This window comes from Lagopus muta, chromosome 7, assembly GCF_023343835.1.
Source record: "Lagopus muta isolate bLagMut1 chromosome 7, bLagMut1 primary, whole genome shotgun sequence".
NCBI classification, from domain to species: domain Eukaryota; kingdom Metazoa; phylum Chordata; class Aves; order Galliformes; family Phasianidae; genus Lagopus; species Lagopus muta.
The window spans coordinates 8,265,456-8,286,464 of NC_064439.1; the positions used below are offsets into that span (position 1 = coordinate 8,265,456).

General features: G+C 47.1%; 1 protein-coding gene across 1 annotated transcript; it reads right to left on the reverse strand.

Annotated features, from left to right (window-relative positions):
- Positions 1–1,854: 1,854 nt before the first annotated feature.
- Positions 1,855–10,875, reverse strand: SHH (sonic hedgehog signaling molecule). Its single transcript, XM_048951857.1, has 3 exons — positions 10,567–10,875; positions 6,257–6,518; positions 1,855–2,616 (listed from the first exon to the last, which is right to left on the reverse strand). The coding sequence occupies exons 1-3, from the start codon at positions 10,873–10,875 to the stop codon at positions 1,910–1,912; spliced, it is 1,278 nt and encodes a 425-aa protein (XP_048807814.1). The 3' UTR covers positions 1,855–1,909.
- Positions 10,876–21,009: the final 10,134 nt, after the last annotated feature.

The following is a 21,009-nucleotide window of genomic DNA, read 5'->3' on the forward strand; positions in this document are numbered from 1 at the left end:
CATCTTCACTCAGGCAAGGTGGTCACTGGGATCCAGTCAGCAGTTCCATCTTTCAGCATCAGCCATGTGAATTCCTGTTAATTCACCAAAGTCAGTGCCAGTTCCCCAGGTTTGCATCTCCAGGGGATGCAAATTAAAGCTAATCAACCCCACAGACTCACTGCAATGGGAATGCAGCTTCCTGTCTTCAGGGTAATTTGCTTCCAAGGGGAAACCGGGCTTGGTCCCTTTGGAAATCCACCAAGAAATGCCTGCAATGCCCAGGTCTGACCAAGAGGTGGGCACAAACCCAGTGCTGAAACTGGAAGAGGAGAAACTTTGCCTGAGCAAGAATGGGGAGATGGGGCACTGGTGTGGGCAAAGGGAAAGGTCTGCGGTTGTTAGTGCGAATGAGTGAGGTTCTACTGTTAGTACAACAGGTTTGGAGCAGGTGTGATGTATCTGTTTCCTTATCCAACGTACCAAAATTAAAAGTGATAAGCAACATATCTAAATAAAATAACGGGCGTTTCTATGGGCGTTATATGTTACGTTTCCCAAACAAATAAGGAAAAAAATAAGGAAAAAAGAAAAAAAAGAAAAAGAAAAAGAAAAAGAAAAAAAAAAGCAAAAAATGGGATGCACCAGGAACTCTTAGTTATTATATACTAACCAGACTGTGCATGGCACATTTTATTTCTATAAAACTATTAAAACTATTACAAAATATTCAAAAATACATTTTAGTAAATTTACAGCAGTTATTTCTCAATTTATTAATGCAAAACATCCTTTTCTCCCCTCTGTACAAACTACCGTCTCCATCGTCACAGAATTGCCGCCATGTGCGCTTCTTAAAAAATATTATTTTCTAATAAATTTTTTCTTGAAGTTAAAAATAACAAAGTTTCTTACGGCTTTTTTTTTTTTTTTTTTTTTTTTTTTTTCAAATAAAGAGTTTGTGTAACAGTCTTGACTTCCATGAACGTGGCCAAATGGTGGTTTGTTTTTGTTGGGTTTTTTTTGTTGTTTTTTTTTTTTTACAGAGCAAAAATATTTAAGAGACATGGAAAACAATACAGGAAATGACGTTACATTTCGAAACTATTTAAATTAAAATAATATATTCTCATATTTTACACTATTTCAAAAAACGAAATGTGATTCAGTTAAGTATTGATCTCTCAAAAAAATCTAATTTACAATTCTGTGTATAAAAATATAATTTACGGACCCCCATGAAGTTTGTCTTTCTTTTCTGTATATTTGTTCACTTGCTTGTTTCTCTAGACTCGCTGAAATGAAGGAGCAACGTAATGGAGAGATGGGAAAGTACGGAATTTTGCTTTCTGAAAGTCAGGACACACGTGACATGTAGAAAAATAGACTCTGCGCAGTTTTGCTCGGCCTCACAAAATAATTTTTTCCCCTGTGAGAACAGTTCGCATGATAATAAATTATCAAAGAAACTATTTAAGGCTCTTGAAGGTCCGGTTCATATCATTTAAAACATCTATTCGACATACCAAAGAAATAAATATCCAGGAGAGGAGGAAAAAATAAAACCAACAACAACAACAAAACAATGAACAAAACAACAAAAGAACAAATAAAAATATATATATATTTATAAACTAAACGGAACAGAACTTCCCGGGGTCTTTGTTTCCCTTAAAGTCTACTTTGGACTGTCCTACTTAATTATTATTATTTTATTATTATTATTTTTAAGTCTTAATCCGTGCTCTTTTTTAAAAATATGTATTATTTTTCCTTTTTTTTGTTGTTGCTTTTTTTTTTTTTTTTTTTCTGTTTTCTTTCCATTTGGGTTATTTCTTTTTTTTTCCTTTTTTTTTCTCCTTCCAACCCCCCCATTTTTTCTCTCTCTCTCTCTCTCCCACACTCCATTTCTGTCCCTCTCCAGCCGCTCTCAGCTGGCCGATGCCACCATGCCCAGCGGGTGCAGCGCGTCACCATCCAGCACCCAGCTGCCGATGCGGTAGAGGAGCCGTGAGTACCAATGGATGCCGGTGGTGGTGGTGGCGGCCGTAGGGATGGCCCCATCTGGGCAGAGGGCGGCCAGCAGCCCCTGAGCCAAGCGGAATGGTGCGAAGGCCCAATGGGCCCAACTGTGCTCCTCAATGACGGCGTAGCAGGAGGCCAGCACCCGGTTGATGAGGATGGTGCCTTGGGCGGTGAGCGGGGCATAGGCTCCCGATGCCTCCTCCCGCAACGAGACGCTGTGGACGGACGCCGGCTGCAGCTGCCGCCCGCCCTCACCCAGCACGTAGACGCGTTGGCCAGGCTTCACATTGCTGGCGAAGAGCGCCTGGCCGCCGGTGAGCCCTGCGGCCTCCGACTGGTTGTGCTGGGGGGCCACGAAGAGCAGGTGGGCTGCAGTCAGCAGCAGCCGGGCTCGGGGCTGCCGCGTCTCGATGACGTAGAAGAGCTTTCGGGAGCCGTCCTCCCGGTCGAGGAAGGTGAGGAAGTCGCTGTAGAGCAGCCGGCCATCTGCGTCAGCAGCCAGCACGCGGTCTCCAGGGCTCAGGTCCTTCACCAGCTTGGTGCCGCCGTGCTCCAGGTGCACTGTGGCCGAACCGGGGAAGCAGCCTCCTGATTTGGCTGCCACTGAGTTTTCTGCACGAGGAAAGAGACACAAGGTGTTAGAGGGGTGACCAATGTGCGGGGACACATTTCCCAACATGCCCCAAGCATAGAGCCATGAACCATTAAGCTTGGAAAAGATCTCTAAGGACATCAAGTCCAACCATCCGCTTACCACCAATATTGCTCACTAAACCATGTCCCTCAGTGCCACATCTACACGTTTCATAACACCTCCAGGGACAGTGAGTCCACCACCACCTCCCTGGGCAGCCCATGCCAGTGCCAGATAACTCCTTCCAAGAGGAAGTTTTTCCTAATATCCAACTTGAACTTGGCTCATTTGAGGCCATTCCCTCTCATCATACCGCTGCTATCTGGGACAAGAGGCTGCCTTCACCTTGTCAAAACCTCTTCTAACAGAGTTGTAGAGAGTGATTAGGTATCCCCTGAGCCTGCTCTTCTCCGGTCTTCTCCAGCACCACGAGTCCTGGTAACCAGCATGTCCTCATTGCAGCTGGCTACAAGAGACCCTTCCAGCACCATGCCACCATGCTTGGCCTCCTGCTGAGTTACAAGCCCTTCAGTTGCATTCACCTCCTCGAGCAAGATAGTCAAAACTTTTCTGCTGAAATAGCTGTTCCAGAATAAGCGTTGTTTTTTCTTTTTTTCTGGAAGTACTTCTCACTTGGTTCCATTTGCCTTGCACCTCACAGATGCCAGCAGGTAGAGCATAGGTCTACAAGCAGAGTGTCTTCTCTTTCTCTAGGACCCTGTTTGCTGCTCATGGCACTTTGTACTGAAGAAGCCCATCTCTCAGGCAGCAAATGCCACAAGGCAGGATAGCTTTCTCGTGGAAAGAACAGAAGCCCAATTTGTCAAGACTTCCACCCACAGACTTCACTGCCTTTTCATTTCTGGGGTTTTCACCCTATTCCCTGTAACACCACTGCCCTGCAGTCCCCAAGACTTCAATTAACTCCATGTAAAAACCCCTCTCTCACTACTTCACTCCACCAAAAGCAGGGTTCTGTCCTGAGTCAGTAGTCCCAGGGCATCCCTATGCCTGCACCCAACCCAGATACCTCCTTCACATGAATCATAGAGCCATTAAGGCTGGAAAAAACCTCTAAGATCATCCAGTTCAAACTCCCACCTACCACCATTATTGCCCACTAAATCATGCCCCCAGGCACCACACCTCCATGTTTCTCGAACACGTGCTCAGCTGTTGCTGGAATTGTTCAGGGTTTTGACACTGAATGCTGTAGCTACCACTGCTGCTTTTTGAGAACTACCAGGAAGAATAATTGTAGGCTTTAACAAATCAGAAACAGTGAGAGGACTTGATGGATTTCAAGTCTCTTCTGCAAATTCCTTCTGAAAAGTTTAGCCTTGTGCAGTGCAGTTCGAAAGGAGCACTGCTGATTTCCAGGCCTAGCCTAGGAACTTGCAGGGTCTCACTTCTCTGCACTGGGTTGTAGCCCATGATACCATGGGCTATCAAGTGCCTTTGCTGCAGTCACGGCATTTCTGATCCTTGCCTTGCATTCCCTTTGTTTCTCCCAGTTAGTCACTATGCCAATTTAGAGTCCTGGTAATTTATCTCCTAAAGGTAGTCAGATTTTATGTTTAGCTTCTGTGGCCGGTGCTGAAGCTATCATGATTTACATAAACACTCTGAGCATCTCCTAATGACTTTCTCAGGAAGGACAGGAAGGGTGAAAATAAGAACATTATTGATTTGCTAACGACTTTATCACTTCTCTTTCAGAAATGAAGCAGCGAGATCTCCAAGGCCTCTTCAGAGAGGACATGGCAACAAACAAGCTATGTGCTTTATGTGGAGCCCTCTGCTAGCAAACTACACCTTTGTACAAGCCTGCACCAAAGGTCTGGCTTGAGCTTTGTTTGCATATTCAGGGACTTGATGAATAGATCTAGTACTGTAGCAGCTCTACAAACATGCCAGTGAATTGGCTGAGGTGTGAAAATCTGCTTCTTTGAGCAGCGCTTGTTTGGGTTCTCTAATTAAAATCCAATAAAGGATCAGCATTGTCATTCTGATTCATGTAATAAATGCAGACACTCTTGGAAGAGAGGACACTTCCATTTTTTTCCCAGCTTCTTCCCCCCCTTTTCTCCCCCTCCCTATTTGTTCAGGTGCAGAAACCCTATGTGCCAATTCACACACATACTCTCCAAAAAACCCAGGACCTTCCAAGCACTATTTGCACAGCAGAGCCACTTTTCCAAGGCACTCAAGATGTGTATTTGAATTTTAAATGTAGAAGCTCGCTCTAAATACTTGCCGCAGCGCATTATCAATGTCCCTTTTACCACCCCTGCCTCTCCCTCCCCTGTCCCAGTGACAATAATTCAGGCCTTGGGGGAACTCTTCTTTGCATTCCAGTCTCCGGGATCATACTTTTTGCAAACAGAGATCTAGATAAAGAATCTTCCTGCCTGCCATTATGGGGTTTAATCTTCTCATAAGATGCTCCGTCATGAAACGAGGTTTCCACAGTTTGAAACCAGACCTAGTGGGTGGAATTCAGGCCCGTTCCCTTGCAACCCGCGTGGTACAGTCACACGACCCCGCCTGACACGCACTAAATGTCACCCCAAAGTCCGCGTGTGCGGAATCTCAATGAGCAGCTCGGGGTCGCTCCTGTCCTATGAAATATACATGGCGGTGGATTAGGGTGGGCGCTCGGAATAAGGTTATTGTGAGCCACAATCAGACACCTTGAGCCATAAAGCCCATCCTCGCTATTGAAAGGGACGTTTCGTATCGCTGTGAGACCGGCAGCTTTGCAGAGCCTCCGAAGGGCTGGGGGACATGAACAAAAGCAGTGTTGGGCTCCCAGGACAAAGCCCTCGTGGGCTGGAGAAGTCCCGGTGTGGATCGGGACCCAGTTACAGACTGGCGTGGTGAAGCCAATGCTGTTTACTTGCTGTTTCGAAGTAAATTGATATATTTAGAGAAAGCCCATTATTTTCTTTTGCAGCCAAGTGTTTCTTGACACTTGCAGCACTCTCCAGGCTGGAAGATGCTCTCACAACACCGCTGTACAGCACCAGGAGGCTGGTACACGCCAAGGTGTTCACTTAAAATAATCAAAACGAGAATAATTTTGTTTCAGAAGCGCCAAACGCAGCTCGGGGTTTCTCACGAGCTGTTCCCGGGTTGAGACAGCGTGTGGCGTTGTAAGCACAGGGAGGGGAGGCAGAAAGAGATGCGCTCGTATCGGGCGCTGGGAATTTCCCGGCGCCTCCCGGCGGAGGGGCCGCGCTCGGTGTTCGGTTTCCCGGTCCGCTCCTGCCCCGAGATGAGCGATCGCTTCGGATAGGGAGAGCTCGGATCCCACGGAAGGAGGAGAAGGGCGTGTGGCGGTGGTGGGAAGGCTGGGCAAACTGACAGCGAAATTAACGCTGGCAGGAGGTGCTGCAGCTGGCTGGGTTTCTTCCTTCCTTCCTTCCTTTCTTTTTTTTTTTTTTCCTTTTTTCTTTCTCGCATCCCCTCCTCTCCTTCTTTGCCTCCCCCCTCCCACGTGTGCCTCAGAGGCGGGCGCTCCGCTCCGGACCCCGACGGGGCGGGCAGGGCTGATGGGACGGGGAATTGGGGCACAGAGCCCGGGGGTGTCCCCAGCGCGTCCCCCCCCCGCCTCACCTGCTTTGACGGAGCAGTGGATGTGCGCCTTGGACTCGTAGTAGACCCAGTCGAAGCCAGCCTCGACGGCGAGGCGGGCCAGCATCCCGTACTTGCTGCGGTCCCGATCCGACGTGGTGATGTCCACGGCGCGACCCTCGTAGTGCAGCGATTCCTCGGAGTGGTGGCCGTCCTCGTCCCAGCCCTCGGTCACCCGCAGCTTCACCCCGGGCCACTGGTTCATCACCGAAATCGCCAGGGCGTTCAGCTTGTCCTTGCAGCGCTGCGGGGACATGGGGACACAGGGAAAGGCGTGTTGAGGAGATGCTGCTGTCACCGACATCAGATGACCCACCGGCCTCCCCGCACCCCTAGGGTCGCATCCTGCCCTTCCTCCCCAGCCAAAGGGAGCAAGCAGGGGTGAAACACCGCAACGCCTCCCCCTCCCCAGCACCTGCTCCACAGCCGGAGTGTGCGGACTCAAAGCCCCGCATTCCTGCTCTAAGTGCCCTGTCCCCTTCCCAGAACAAAGTTCTGCCGAGAACAAACACTCGCCATATATCTGGGAGTCACAGATTCTCCCCAGAATGTCTCCCCCGGTCTTTTCAGCTTAATTCTCTGTTGAAAGGGGTCTCAATACACGTTAACAGCCTTTATGTGCTACTAGTTTTTGTGTTGTTTTGTTGGTAGTGTTTTTTTTTTCCACGCCCATCACTCATTAGAGTCCTCAAAGCAACCTGGGCTGGGAGCGCTCCCTCTGCTTTCGGCATGGACGTAGGGTAATACGGCTCAGAGGGGGAAGATGGAAAGCAGGAGAGGACCAAGCAGAGGAGTTACAGGGATGCTGAGGGGCCTTTGTGTGCAATGAGAGGCTTCAGGCCTCATAGGGAAGGGTTTCAGTGTTTTCCTTCACACCCCTGAGCTGCTGGGCTCACCTAGAGCTGCACTGTGGGCAGATTCAGGGGTGAGCTCTATAAGGAGCCCTGAAAGTGTAGAGGATTGGTGTGTGGGCCAATGAAGGGGAATGACCAATTCTACAGGAAGAGGGACTTGCAGTCACCCCCAGCCGTAAGAAATCAGCACTGAAAGCATTTGACTGAAAGGCACACAGCTAGTAAAACCACACAAGGCCAACTTTTCCCCCCTTTTTCAGAGGGAAATAACTCATGACTACAAACAGCAAGGATGCACATGGGGTAAAGCCACAGCAAGAGGCAAGCAGAAGCTCTCCCTCACATACAGCCCCAAGAGGGACGCCCTGTCCCACAAAGGCCCCTTCCCAGCTCCCAGCAGGGCCAAGTGCGGCCACCCCTTTTCCGACCCCACTCCGAGGGACGTGACAAGATTGTTCAACAAGAAACTTCCCGTGTGTCTATCACCACAATAAAAAGCAATTCCAGCAGCATACATGGCCCCAAGAGATATCAAAAGCAATCACGAGCTCACTTTGGACTCTGTGGCCTAGCGCTCGGTGCAAAGAGCCGGGGAGGCTGCTTTCAGCCCATTCCCTGCAGCAGAGCACAAGGAAGCGCAGGGGATTTTTTTACTTTCCCCCTTTGCACACCTGGGAGGATGGATGTGCTCCTGCAGAGCTGTACAGGGACAAGCAAGGTATGGGGATGGCTGGATGTTAGGGTATTTACAAGATCGGGATAGCAGAATATCACGGTAGCAGGATATTGCAGCGCCAGGATATCACGATAGAAGGATTTCACAATACGAGGATATCATGATAGTAGCATATCACGCTAGCAGCTCTAGTGGCGGGTCTCCCTCCCGGCCTCTGGCCCGGAGAACGCAAGGAGTCGGGAATCAAGCAGGGGAACGGCCTCCTAAAGGACTTTCCTCCCTTTCACTCCGCCTGAGCTGGATTGTCGGAGTCAAAAGCCGTGAAGCCCAGACTATTTATTAATTCATCGGGTCGTGTGCCACAAATCAAGCCCAATTCTGTTCAGCCACCGTGAAGCTCAGCAGGGCTGCCTCCGCCGACGCTTTGTGTGGAGGCGAAGTTGTTCAACAAGCCCTCTCCTGCCAGCTCCTAATCTCTTCACAAATGAATTGCTTGAAGGAAACACTTAACAGGTACCTGTCAGTGTAAACAACCTGGTGGGCTTCCTAAATGCCAAGCTGATCTCTGAGTTCCTCCCATCGCGCACCGCCGTGTGCCCGCGTTAGGCGAGATGGCTATTTTATTTCGAACAAATTCCAGCTTTATCGTGCTGACCTGGCCTCCTTATCTCCCAGCCGAATCCAGCCAATGGCCGGGATGGGGGGGAGGGAGGGGGCAGCCCTCAGCAAACCGCTGTTGTCACCTGCGAAGTTGAGAACCCGACTTACCGAGCTATGTTTGCCTTTTTTTTTTTTTCCACCCCCCTCCGAAGTTAATATTAACCCGCGGCTAATGCATTCGGCGGCTATTCCCCGAGTCTAACAATTCTCTCCGGGGGAAGATCTTTCCATGCCTGAAGGGCTCGAGGCGAAGGGCGGGGGGCTGCGGGACGGCAACCCCCGAATCCGACCCCTCTCCTCTGGTCCCCTCTGCCCCAACCCAGCCCTTTTCCCTCTTTGTGCCTAAAGCACGGCAAGCCGAAAGAAAAAGAAAGAAAGAGAAAGAAAGAAAGAAGAAGAAAAAAAAAAAAAAAACACAACTATTTGTTTTCGTTCCGTTCGTCTGAGGGAAGTTGACAGAAGGTCAGGAGTTCACCCGCTGCCGGCTAATGCGGCTGGAGCCGTGCCCCGGGAGGGCATCCGCGCACCGCCCCCGGCCCGCACCGCTCCTCCGCGCCCGCACCGCCGCGCTGCGCCCCGCCGGGAGCCCATCTCCCGCGGAGCCGCCGCCGTCTCCTCCTCCTCCTCTCCGTTCGCGTAGGAAAGGGTGAAACCCGAGCCGGCGCGATCGATGGGCGAGAGAGGAGTTAAGTGGAGCTGAAAATGCGAGATGCGGAGGCAGAGAGGGCGGAGGAGCGCTCAGCGGGGCGCGGGGGCTGAAGCTCCGCGCTCCGAGCTCCGCGCACCGCACACGGAGCTCCGCGCTCCGCCCCGGCAGAGGCGCGTCGCCGCGCTCCGAGGTACGCGGAGATTTAAGGTGGTCGGGAGGAGATGGTGGCCCCGCGCCCCGGGAGAGCCGGCAAACGTGCGGAAAATCAGGCCGAGGAGCGGGGAGAGTTTGGGAAATTCCCCTCCCTCCCCCCCCCGCATTTCCCCGCACCCCCTCCGCGTCCACTCCCCGCCTCGTCCTTCCCCGAGAGTCCTGTTCTAGCGCTGAAGGTGGGGCTTAAATGTATTAATATTAAAAAAAGCGCCGTTGACCTATATTTGGAGGAAACCCATTTCCAGTGCCTAGATTGCATGTAGTTTGAGAAACTCCGGGATTGGCAGAGCAATTGACTTCACCGAGCTCTCTGGTGAGCATGAATAATAATTACGAGGTGACTCTCGGAGAGGTTCTCTCTCTCTCTCTCTCTTTCTCTCTCTCTCTCTTTTTGCATAAAATGGTTCCGCAATCCGATTCCGCCCGAGATCCAATATTTACCCGGTTGTAAACCTTGTGCCATCAGATTTTTTAAACCCGAAGGTGATGCAATGCCGATAAGTTGCAAGTCCCTCCCCTATGGAAGTACCAGAGCACTGACGGCGAGCATCCTTAAAGAAATATCAATATATTTACGCTCTGATGGGCACAATCGCAAATGATGGTATTGCAATACGAGCTCTATCATACGGAATCAGGAGAGCCATGGTCGATCCGGCTTCAGCTGCCTTTTGTGAGTGCACGACTGCATGCCTACTAAATATAGAATACGCTCGCGAGGGAAAAAATAAATAAAATAATGAAGGGCAAAATGAAATGAAACAGCGGAGAAAAAAAAAAAAAAAAAGAAAAAAGAAAAAAAAGAAAATGAAAGAAAGAAAAAGAAAAAGAAAGAAAAGAGAGATAAACCCGAGCGATAAACCCGAGCGGGGGCTCCTCCGGCGACGGGAGCGAGCGGCCCAGCGGTCACTGCGCGCCCGCGGTACTCCGCGCTGGATGCGGTTCGTTTGAGCAAAGTGCATCCGTGGGGACGAACGCGAGCGGCTGTCCCTGCCCAAGTTGCAGGGAACGCCATGGCGATGCCGGCGGGTATCGCACCGAACCCCCACCGCCGGCTCCGGCCCCGCTAACTTGTCTGAGAGATGGCATTGACATTACGGGGAAAGTAGCCGAGTTTGGAGGGCGGGGGGAAGGGGGGAGGGAAAGGGGGGGCTCTCAAAAAAATGCTAAGACAGATGCGTCCTTTAGGGGTGCTCAGAGAGGTTAACAAACACAAATACAGGTATCTCTGTGGCTCTACCTGAGTCATCAGTCTGTCAGCTCCCGTGTTCTCTTCATCCTTAAAAATAATGTCAGGGTTGTAATTTGGGGTTAGTTCTTTAAATCTCTCGGAGTTTCTTGTGATCTTCCCTTCATATCTTCCACTGGCCCCTAGGGTCTTCTCTGCCACATTGGGAATAAACTGCTTATAGGCTAACGGGGTCAGCTTTTTGGGGTGCCTCCTTTTTCCAATGCCCCTGCCTGGTCCACAAGTCAGCCCAGAGGAGACTAAAAGAGCGCAGATGAAGCCCACCAAGAGAATTCTTGTCAACAGCAGCATTTCGTCCATTGAATCCAATTACTTCACAGCTCTCTGTGCCTATCCCTGGCTGTCTCTCTAGAGCTCTCTCTCCTCCTATGTCCTTGTCTGCTTTCTGATCGTATACTATCCACCGATCCCTAGCAAGACAGGTGCTGGAATGGCAGCCTTTAGGTCGCTGATAACGGAACACATCGGAGTTTGGTCGGGAGACAGCAATCGAGAGACAAAAAGGGTCTGATTTTAATGGTAGCAAAGCAAGACGCTTGTGAGAGGAGTCTGCCTTTAGTTCTATATTATAGCTGCCAGGGCCGAGAGCTGATTGGCCAAGGCGAGACAAGCTTGTCTTCTGATGTTTTAACCCTCAAAAAGGCAACAAATTCTTGAAAGATTTTTTTTTTTTTTCCTTTTACCTGAAGGGCTCGGAGCTGAAAGGGGCGGGGATTGCGCTTTCTTGGGATAACATCAATTACACGCTGTTTTTTTTTTTTTTTTTTTTTTCTCTTAAAAAAAAATAAAAACTTTCTTGGCAGAATGGTACATTTGTCAGTAAGGGGAACAGACGCCTCTGCGTAATAATAATAATAATAAATGCAAAATACATCAGGTTCGAGGGGTGCGAGGCGGGCTTCTGAGGGCAGTTCATAAAACGCCGAATTAGCGGGGAGCCCCGCAAATAGAAACCTATTGGGGAAATGGTGGAGCTCTGGGGGAAACAGTGCCGTGTGAGGGTGAGCCCACCTCGGGGGCTTTGTAACAGGTTTCTTCCCATGGCAAGGGACACCGCTCCCCTCGTGCAGCCGCGCATTGAACCACAGTCACGTTTTAGCTGATAAATGACTGCTTTGGAGGAAGGAAAAACCGATAGGAGGAGGCAGCTGGCCGCCAGTCTGCATCACGCGGACACCTCAGCAGCGTTTATTTTCAAATAAGTAAATAAATAAAAATCAGAGCTGTCCCCATTGAAAATAACGCAGCGAGTCGGGAAGTGGCCGCGGTCAGGGATGGCACAGCGCTGCGCTTTGTTCTGCGCTCCGAGCGGCTCTGCCGGCTCTCACACCTCCTCGCGGGGTGTCATTAAGTTTTGAAGGAGAGCGACGCGCTGAAAGCATCCGCAAACACAATTAGCAGCGATCGATCCCGGCAAAGTGAATGGCGGGGGGATAAGTTTAATGTGAAATTAATTGTTATCTCGTGCAGCGTGGCAAGTGATGTCTTTATCCCCGGTCTCCAAAAGCGACTGATCAGACAAAGGTGTTGAGAGACGAGCAGAACTGCAGAGATGGGGCTGATAGAGCAGGTCGGGCGGAAAGGCAGGGTCCCGTATGGACAAACACCGCTGCTAAGGGCTCCTCTGCTTTTGCTCCGGAGAGCACGCGATTTGTCCCAGGGTCCAGAAACTCGAAGGAGCTTTTTGAGAGTTCTCAAAAGTCCCGAGATGACACGCTGAAGTGAGCCGAAGTCCACTCTCTTAGCAAAAATAATAAATAAAAATCAGCTTTATTTAAGGAAAAATAAAATGCAGCTCTTTGGAGCGAGAGGTGATATGGGAGTTTTCCCGTCTGAGTCGTAATCCACTTAAAGCACGTGAAAATGGACTTTAAAATTAGTTTTTAAGTGGTTGAAAAAGAATCAAGAAAAAGTTGTACACCATGAACAGCAACATGGAGCACCACCCCAACTTGCAAGGGACAAAGTGATCTTTCTTAGGTAAACTTTAGAGAAAGAGCTTGAAAGAAGTGATTGGAAACTCTCAGATCGACTTTTCCCTCCCGTGCACCCACTCTTCTCTTCTGTTACTTATGCTTCTGCGTAACCTTCCAGTAAAGCACCACTTTCTCTTTCCCAACTTGAAATGTCGGCGTTTTTAACGGTGGGTAAGGAGTGAGGAAGGCAGCTGCTCGTCTGCGAGTTTTTTGTCAGCCCGTCGAGTTGCAGAAACAAGCCGTCTAACAGCCAAACGCCTGCTTCGTGCCATGAAAAACACACTCAAGTTTTATCTTCCCGTCTGCGTGCATGCAAGAAGACAGATACAAGGAATATATAATTTATACAAAAGAGGGTACGTTCTTTTGATGTGGTTGCTTAAGCAGCATGACTTGATATAGCAGTTGATTAAACAGTGCCAAGGAATAAAAGCTGCCCCTAATGGTGTGGGATCCTGCAAATCTTTTATCACCCTTCTTACCTTGTCCCTCTCCCCAAGGAAAGATGATCGATATCCTGGGAGGATCAAGTATAGGGAATAAGGATAAACTCCCTCATTATCAGATTGCCATATGTACAGAGCAGTCACCCAAAGATTAACAGGAAAGGAAACGCAAAGAAGGAATTAATTAAATGCGAGTAATAAATGCACGGGGGGGGGGGGGGGGGGGGGGGGGGGGTTGGAGAGGGGGGAAGGGGGGGAGCAGGGGAGAAATCAAGAAAAGTTGTAACTGTGGGAAGCTCGAAATCACCCTGCTATCAAATTAGATGTGAAAGAAAGCAGAGCTGGGGGGCGGGGGGCTCTGCTCAGCCTCAGAGCGGCCGCAGGGGCCGGGAGCGGGGCCGGGTGCGGGGTGTGCCCGCTGACCCGCCCTGCTCTCCGGGCTTGCAGTTCCACCTCTCCCAGGGCCGGGAGGACACAAACCACAAGGGCCTCCCAGCACGGATCCCCCCGACCGCCCCCACCTCTACAGCCGTGCTCTGCCCGCCCAGAGCTGCTGGAGAGCGTCTGACACACAGACACCGTGCCCGACATACGGACATCCTGCCCCACGCATCCCTCCTGCCTGACATATAGACGTGCTGCCCAACATATCCTTGCCCAATGTACAGACACCCTGCCTGACACACAGACACGCTGCCCTACGCGTGGGCATTCCTGCCTGACAAACGGACACACTGCCTGACATACAGACACACTGCTTGACTGATATACAGACACAATGCCTGCCACGCAGACACACAGCCCAACAGACAGACGTCCTGTCTGACATACAGACACTCTGCCCAACACGTGGACATTCATGCCCAATGGAACCCTGCCTGACACACGGACGCCCTGCCCAATACACGGACACCCAGCCCAACAAACACATCCTGTCTGACATACACATGGACATTTCTGCCCAACAGAGCCCTGCCCGACATACAGGCACCCTTCCCAACACATCACTGCCCAACCCACAGACATCCCTGCCTGCTCTGCGGGCACATTTGAACAACAACAATAAGAACCACCAAACAGAACACCAACTAGACACGGATGCCTTAGAAAGATCAGTCCCTCAGATGTGGATTATAAAAGTCAGTGCTGGGTCTTGATGTCCCAAAACATACAGGACAACCTTTTGTTCTCTGAGCACGGAGCTGGGCCCTGTCCCAGCCCTCAAAGAGCTGCTCTGCTCTTTTTTCCCATGGCCCCCATCCACAGCACCCCCAGAAGTGAGCAGCCCCTAGGGCCTCCTTGCCCAGAGAGCGTATGCTAACAGCTGAGTCCTTCTTGGCAGTGCCCCTGAGCTCCCTGTTGGATCTCTAATGCCTCAAATCTAAAAACTCTGGGAGCTCTAGGGTCATCTGGTCCCTATACTCCTGGATACAGCAAGAACCCGTGCCGTGGGTGCATCCACCACTGATCCCGAAGAGTCTTCTTCTCCTTGCTTGTGTACAAGCTTCTCCTATAGCTGCGTGGCCCAACTTTGTTTGCTTCCATATGGGCTCTTCTAGTGGCTCTGCCACAACTGTGAAAGCTCCCAGTCTTTCCCAGCACTGGCCTGGGATATGTTTGCCTCCTTAACCCTTGCTGTGATCCAGCAACACCTCTGAGAAACTCAGTTATTACTTACCAACTTTGCTGTTTGAAATCTGAACTTGTTGTCTGCTGTTTGCCTTGCATAAAACAGGGAAGGGCTCAGACCTCACAAGTGATGTTCATTGGCCAAGCTCCCTGAGTTTCCTTGCACTGATACATTTATTCTTGTTGAATACCAAGGTGCAGGAAGCTTCTCCCTGAAAACTGAAGAGACAAACATTTGTGTAGACTTCAGCTGGATTTTAATTACTTATCACCCTTAACAGCCAACTTTAGAGCTCACCTTTAGTATATGCCTTTTGAAATCAATGATCACTTTTAAGAGTGCTAACGCTTCATTCCCACAGCCTCTTCTGCACCTGTGATATTTCCCAACACACATGGGACCTGAATGCTCACCTCCACTGAATTAAACCTGAAAAACTTCAGTGAAGGTAGAGGTTAGGATGGAGTAAGACTGGTATAAATGGCAGAGAATCAGGCAGGCTTTTCATCTCAAGCTTTGTTTGTTTGTTTCTTTTCTACACCCCACCTTCCTTCATAAAGATACTAAACTCGTTTATTTGAAGGAGTAGTTCATCCCTGTTTGCCTATCCTGGTGGCATTGCAATTGCTATCTTTAAAATCGACTTAAAAAATTCACTTTGGAGCTGCAGGTTGGCTGGCAACACCTTCATAGTGACAAACAGAACAGGTCTTATTCCTAGGAATTTCCCTCAAAAAAACAAAAACAAAAACAAAACAACCAAAAAAACCAACCCCGAAACAACACCACCAAAAACAACCCACAAACAACAACAAAACCCCAAATGCTGGCACCAGTGAGAGATATTAAGCTCATATTTTCCATCTATTTTTTTGTTTGCCATCAACATTCAGGGGAAGCCTGGTACCTGCTCAGATACGCCTGTGGTTGTGCAGTATGCAGGCATTTCTGCCACAGGAAAAATGCTCTCAGTGTGCAGAGTGGCAAAAAGCAGCTGCTTTTGGAAAAGCTACGTGCACTGATTTTGCTGTTTTTAAATATATCTGCTTGTGTATTAATGCTAATCATAGTCTTGAATTCAGTCAGTAAAGCCTTCCATCACACACACACACAGAATCAGGTAGGCAGCATTTTTCCTAAGATATTTTTATACATACTCTGTGTGCATATTTTCTGTTAACTCAGACTATAAAGCAGAATGTCCCATAGAATTCTTTATGCCCTCAGCAGGGCAATAAGTGGTGTCTAGTTGTACAACTGCAGCAAAATCTTTAGACCAAGTCTTCCTCAGTCTCCTTGGATGACCTGACCTTTTTTTTTCCCCATACCGAGATCCTCAGGTAGAAATTATTAACATTTAGTTTTCCCTTCCTGGTTTGTGATCCACAGCACTTGCAGCCACTTCCTCCTGGTCATGAGTGGGGGAAAACCCCAACCCTGGCACTGGAATCCAGGCGGTGCCAGGGGAGGGAAGCAGCCGCTAGGGGAGCTCGGCGATGGGAGCAGCTCCGAGCATCTTCCTCTGCTCGCACAGTGCCCGGAGAGGCAGCAGGAGGGCTGGTGCCGAGTTTAAAAAGAAGAAGAAGAAGAAAAGGCAGCATCAAACCACATAGAAAAGTGTTGGAGCTTTATTTATTTATTTTAAGACTAAATAAATAAGTATGTGAAAGCTTCCTTCCTTCCTTCCTTCCTTCCTTCCTTCCTTCCTTCCTCCCATATATACCTTGAATTTGTATGTGTGTGTGTATACATGGGTGTGAATGTAACCAAGTGCACAGAGGTGAGAAGTAATCACAGTACATATTTCTTAAGTTCCTTGGCACTCATAAAGTTAAGAGATATAACCATAAAGTTAAGAGATATTGAAATCTAGCTGTTTAAACACTGGCTATGAATATGAGAATGTTTAAGGGTTAGTCCTGCTGGTTATGTTGACTTGAATTCTTGATCATTAGTTGGATCCAGTGTTTCAATCATACAAACACTGCTAAGAACAAACCTTCAAAAGAAATTATATATATATATAGTTGTTTTAAAAATTGTTAACTGGAGTATTAATAGTTATTATGTTTATTAGGGTGTTGGTTATTTATCTCTGGAATTTATCTGGGTAACTGAGTCAACAATCATTGGAGGCTGTGGGTGTATGAAAAGCCAAAAGAGATTTTTTTTCCCATGCAGATCAATACTAACAGATCTTCTCATAGCTGTCTTGGGGTCACACAAACTTTCCTCTGATTTTGAAGAAGCTATATAGTTTTAACAGACTTGTTCTCATTGTTTTCTGTTCCAAGGATAAGAGCAGCTAATAAAAGTGCATAAATTTAACATTAAAAAGAGCCTCTTTTTGATAGACATCATTATTATCCACAAATGGTTAATAGAAGATTTACTTATTCAGTAAGACCTGCATTTTAGGATATTGATTTCTATTCAGGAAAAACGAAGACTGATGCATGAATAGCATTACAAAATGCAAGTAATGCTGTCTGCCTGCCTTGTATCGTTATTGCAATTTAGGGAAAAGTGCCGAGTCATATTTTGGAATATCAGATGATAATACGTCTCCCAGGCTGTATGATATGACAGCCAGACAGAGGATGCTAAGAGAAACCTGAAGGCATGAAATAAATTCAAACTTAACTTGCTGCCTTTTGCAGTGTGAGGTTGGCTTGCCCAAAGTACACAAACCAACAGACTGGATCAAGGCTTTCTGTTTGGGCAGAGATCAGGAACAAAGCTTGCCCTCTAAAGTCCACCTCGTAGCCAGATCCAGCCATGGTAACCACTGTATTCACTGGGCCATGGCAGCAGGAGAGGTATGTGCATGATTGTCTTAGTTTTTCTTGTTTCCTTACATTTGCAGACTATTTTTGAGCACAGTTTACATGTTTTCTTTCTTTATTTCTGGCATATTTACACCCCAGCTTTTTAAAACGCTTTGTTCATGCCAGTCAGTTTAGCACTGAGCTTGTTAAAAGAGTTCCTAATATATTGTATATGACTGAAAATGACTTAATTGTTCTATTTCTTTCTGACCCCAATAAAAAATGTCCCTGATACCATTTGAGTCTCTCTGTTCACAAGCGCTTTCATACATGTCACTGTGTGGCTTTGAAACACATCTTAGAGACATCAGTTCAGTTGCTCTTATTTATTTATTTAGATTAGTAACAATGACAGTAAATGGCCATCTGAAGCAATCTGGGCACTTTGCAGTCATTAATACTGCAGCATCAATATCACATAACACAATTATAGTGCAATAAATTTTCCATATGCCTCATCTGTTGCCTGACCAAAATAAGAGCTCCCCAGATCTATCACGTTGCTCACTTACACCCTTTCACTCTAAAACACCTTGATAGCAGAAAAAAAGGGCTCCAAAATGTTCCTGAAAGCTTAACAAAATGCCACCCTTTACAGAAGAAGAGGCAGATATGAGAGCTCAGGAAATGGTGCGCGGGATGCTTCATCAACTGGTACATCCCCATGCAAGGGAAGGGCCCAATCCCTGCACCATTTCAGCAAGACAAGTGAGGTTGACAGAGCACTGTAACAGGCTGCCCAGAGTGGTTGTGGAGTCTCCTTCTCTGGAGATATTCAAAACCTGCCTGCACAGTTTCCTGATGTAGGAAACTGCGTTAGCAGTGGTTGAACTGGGTGAGCTCTGGGGGTCCCTAACAGTCCCTATGATTGTGTGATTCTGTGAGTCTTCTAGCCATGGATCTCAAGCCATGTGGGGCTTTCTAAGTCAACACAACGTCTTGAATTTATGTGGAACCTTTCACTCCTCTGTCTGATGATGATGTAAAGCTGTTTTAGTGCTGTTTTTTTCTAGGACAGCACTGGCCATGTATGCTATATCAAACTACTCTCGGAAACATCTCTCCTGGGGAAACAGGGAAGGGAGGGAGGGTCTGTGTGCACAGGGTCCTCTGTGCCACCATAAACCTGTGTGCTGCTGTGCCATGGGCTGGAATGGGAAAGAAGGAGAACCTGAACAAATGATTTTGAAAAAAACAGTATGCTTCAAGCCTCAGTAATCCCTGGGTTCAAGAAATTGGAATCCTTTTTCCAATTTCCCATGGGATCCCCTTAGAAAACCCATTAGGAAGGCTGACTTGACCCTGGTGGGCCTTGATTCAAAGTCCTCTGGATTCAGCTGGAGTCTTTCTGTTGTTTTCAGCGGATTTCAAATTGCTTTGATGTTATGTCTGTTACATTTGTGTTGTTCAAAGCAAACTGCTCTTGGTGCTGTTAACTATTCCTCTGATTCATACATAAAAGCAGAGGGGTAACGCAATGGTTTTATAGCATCAAAGTAGCATGCCCTGCCCAGCTCCCTGGTGAGATTCTTTGGGTAACTCCACTAGAAACTCTACCATGTAGCAAACTATTAACTATTCATGCTAGGCCGTTATGTCTCCTTAACAGTTGTGGCCTTCTTGCCCAAATCTGCTGCAATGTGACTACTAATCCATTGGTCAAACTTTTTTGTAGAACTAATGAATTTTAATCAGTAATTGTCTTTGGGCAATAGTTCAATTATATCCTCATCTTTTGGCTCTCATTATCATGAAGACATCTGAGTAAGTTTTGAAGAGAAATATGCTTCGCTGTCTCAATGTTCAAAGTAGTGATGTTGATGGGTATTTTGTCTACACAACAGCGGTGCATATGCATGGCTTCTCTCTCAGCATGGAGCTACAGCATGCCAACAATTCCATCTATAGGACCATCTACATACTTTTGTATATAGAATAACATTGATGACCAAAGAAGGCCAATCACTGGAGAATATGATGTATTTCTCCCTTCACAGCTGGAGTTATGAGAACTTAGCACCTTCTTAAACAAAAGGTAGCATTTTTCTTTTTATTTGAGCTCTTCTCTGAGCATATATTTCTATATGGAAGGAAAAATTATAGAAAAATTAAATTCATGGGAAGTGAGGAGTTTTCTTCGTAAAAAAAAATGCCCACGCTCATGAAATATTCATAATAAAAACAAAATGAGAAATCAAACTGAAATATCCACACTCTTATTACTTCAGCCAGCCTTCCTTTCAGAAAGTAAAATAAATCATAATTTATGCATGAAGACCTGAAAATCAAAATAGTCGCAAAGTAGTGTAAGGGCAACCTGACAAAATAAGGCATAGCACATATGCTAGAAAACAACCCAGCATGTAAACAGTGTAAGTGACAGAGGCAATTGGGCACTAAGAACTCAGTGATTTTTGAGAGAGGGGAATGCATTTCACTGAGATAACCTTAGGGAATTTTGAAATCACTCCAAAATGCACTACCTGAACACAGGCAATTTTTGGAATGCATTCATATTATGTCATTATATTTAAATCTGCTGAGTAAAGAGCCGGATAATATTTTCCCTTTCTTTATACTGTTGAAACAAATTAAATTTTGGGCAAAAATTACTCAGCCTCAATCAGTATTTTTTAGCTATTAATATCCAATTGAATTCAAGGGCAAGTCAAATAGGCTGCAGACATTAGTGCATCGGTATTTTTATTCATTTGTGAGCTCAGAAGACAGGAGAAGACAGGAGATGAAACACCATTTTCCAGGCTCTTTCCAAACTAATCCAAGAAGATTTCTTTTTCAGAGAGCCCAACCTTGTTTTTATACTGTTTACTTCACTCTGTCCATGTGAAGATCCACTGAAGTAGGAAGAGCAATTTACAATTTAGAGTGAGGCATATTAAATTTTCCAATCTGATGTAGTAAAATGAAGTGTCATAAAAGTACTTAGCTGCTGTTAGTAGGATTCAGCATAAGAAACACTTTGCTTGCCTTGGCTGAGGATCTAACCGATCTTCCAAGCTCTTCAGCCAACCTCATATCTAGATATTGCTGAGGCAAATCTACTCAGTGTTTCAAGGAGGACAGAATACTCACATAATTAGAGTAGCTACGATGAGTAGACAGTTTTAAATTAAGTGGGAGCTTTAGTAAATTTGGGCAGAATATTCTGTTAATTATCGAGTGCCAAGAGGAAGCTCTCATTTTAAACACCTTGTTGTGTAAATACCAGTGCTGATGGTCAACCAAGAATAGTCACTAGACCTGGAGGAGTCAAGAGAGAAAATTTTTCAAAGCTCTCTGGTGATTTACAACCACAGACACACTTTTTAAGTGACTTGTGCATCTATGGACTCAGAAACAAGACTGAGTCTCAAAAGTTGCATAAGAGACCATGGCGGTCTGTGGTGCATCCTCACTCACACTTCAAATAGAAGAAGTTTATGGAATAGCCAAAGCAAACTTGTGTAGATGCAGGAAGATGCATAGGCGGCTTTTGAAAATGTCACTTAAGTATGAAAATGTTGTCCGAGTTATTTGGTCAGTCAGGAATCAGA

Excerpts from the sequence above, each read along its gene's own strand:
- SHH (XM_048951857.1), bottom strand. The coding sequence starts at position 10,875 with ATGGACGAAATGCTGCTGTTGACAAGAATTCTCTTGGTGGGCTTCATC. Across the intron at positions 6,519-10,566 it reads CTGACAGACTGATGACTCAG|CGCTGCAAGGACAAGCTGAA; the intron begins GTAGAGCCACAG and ends ATGTCCCCGCAG. Across the intron at positions 2,617-6,256 it reads CCACTGCTCCGTCAAAGCAG|AAAACTCAGTGGCAGCCAAA; the intron begins GTGAGGCGGGGG and ends TTCCTCGTGCAG.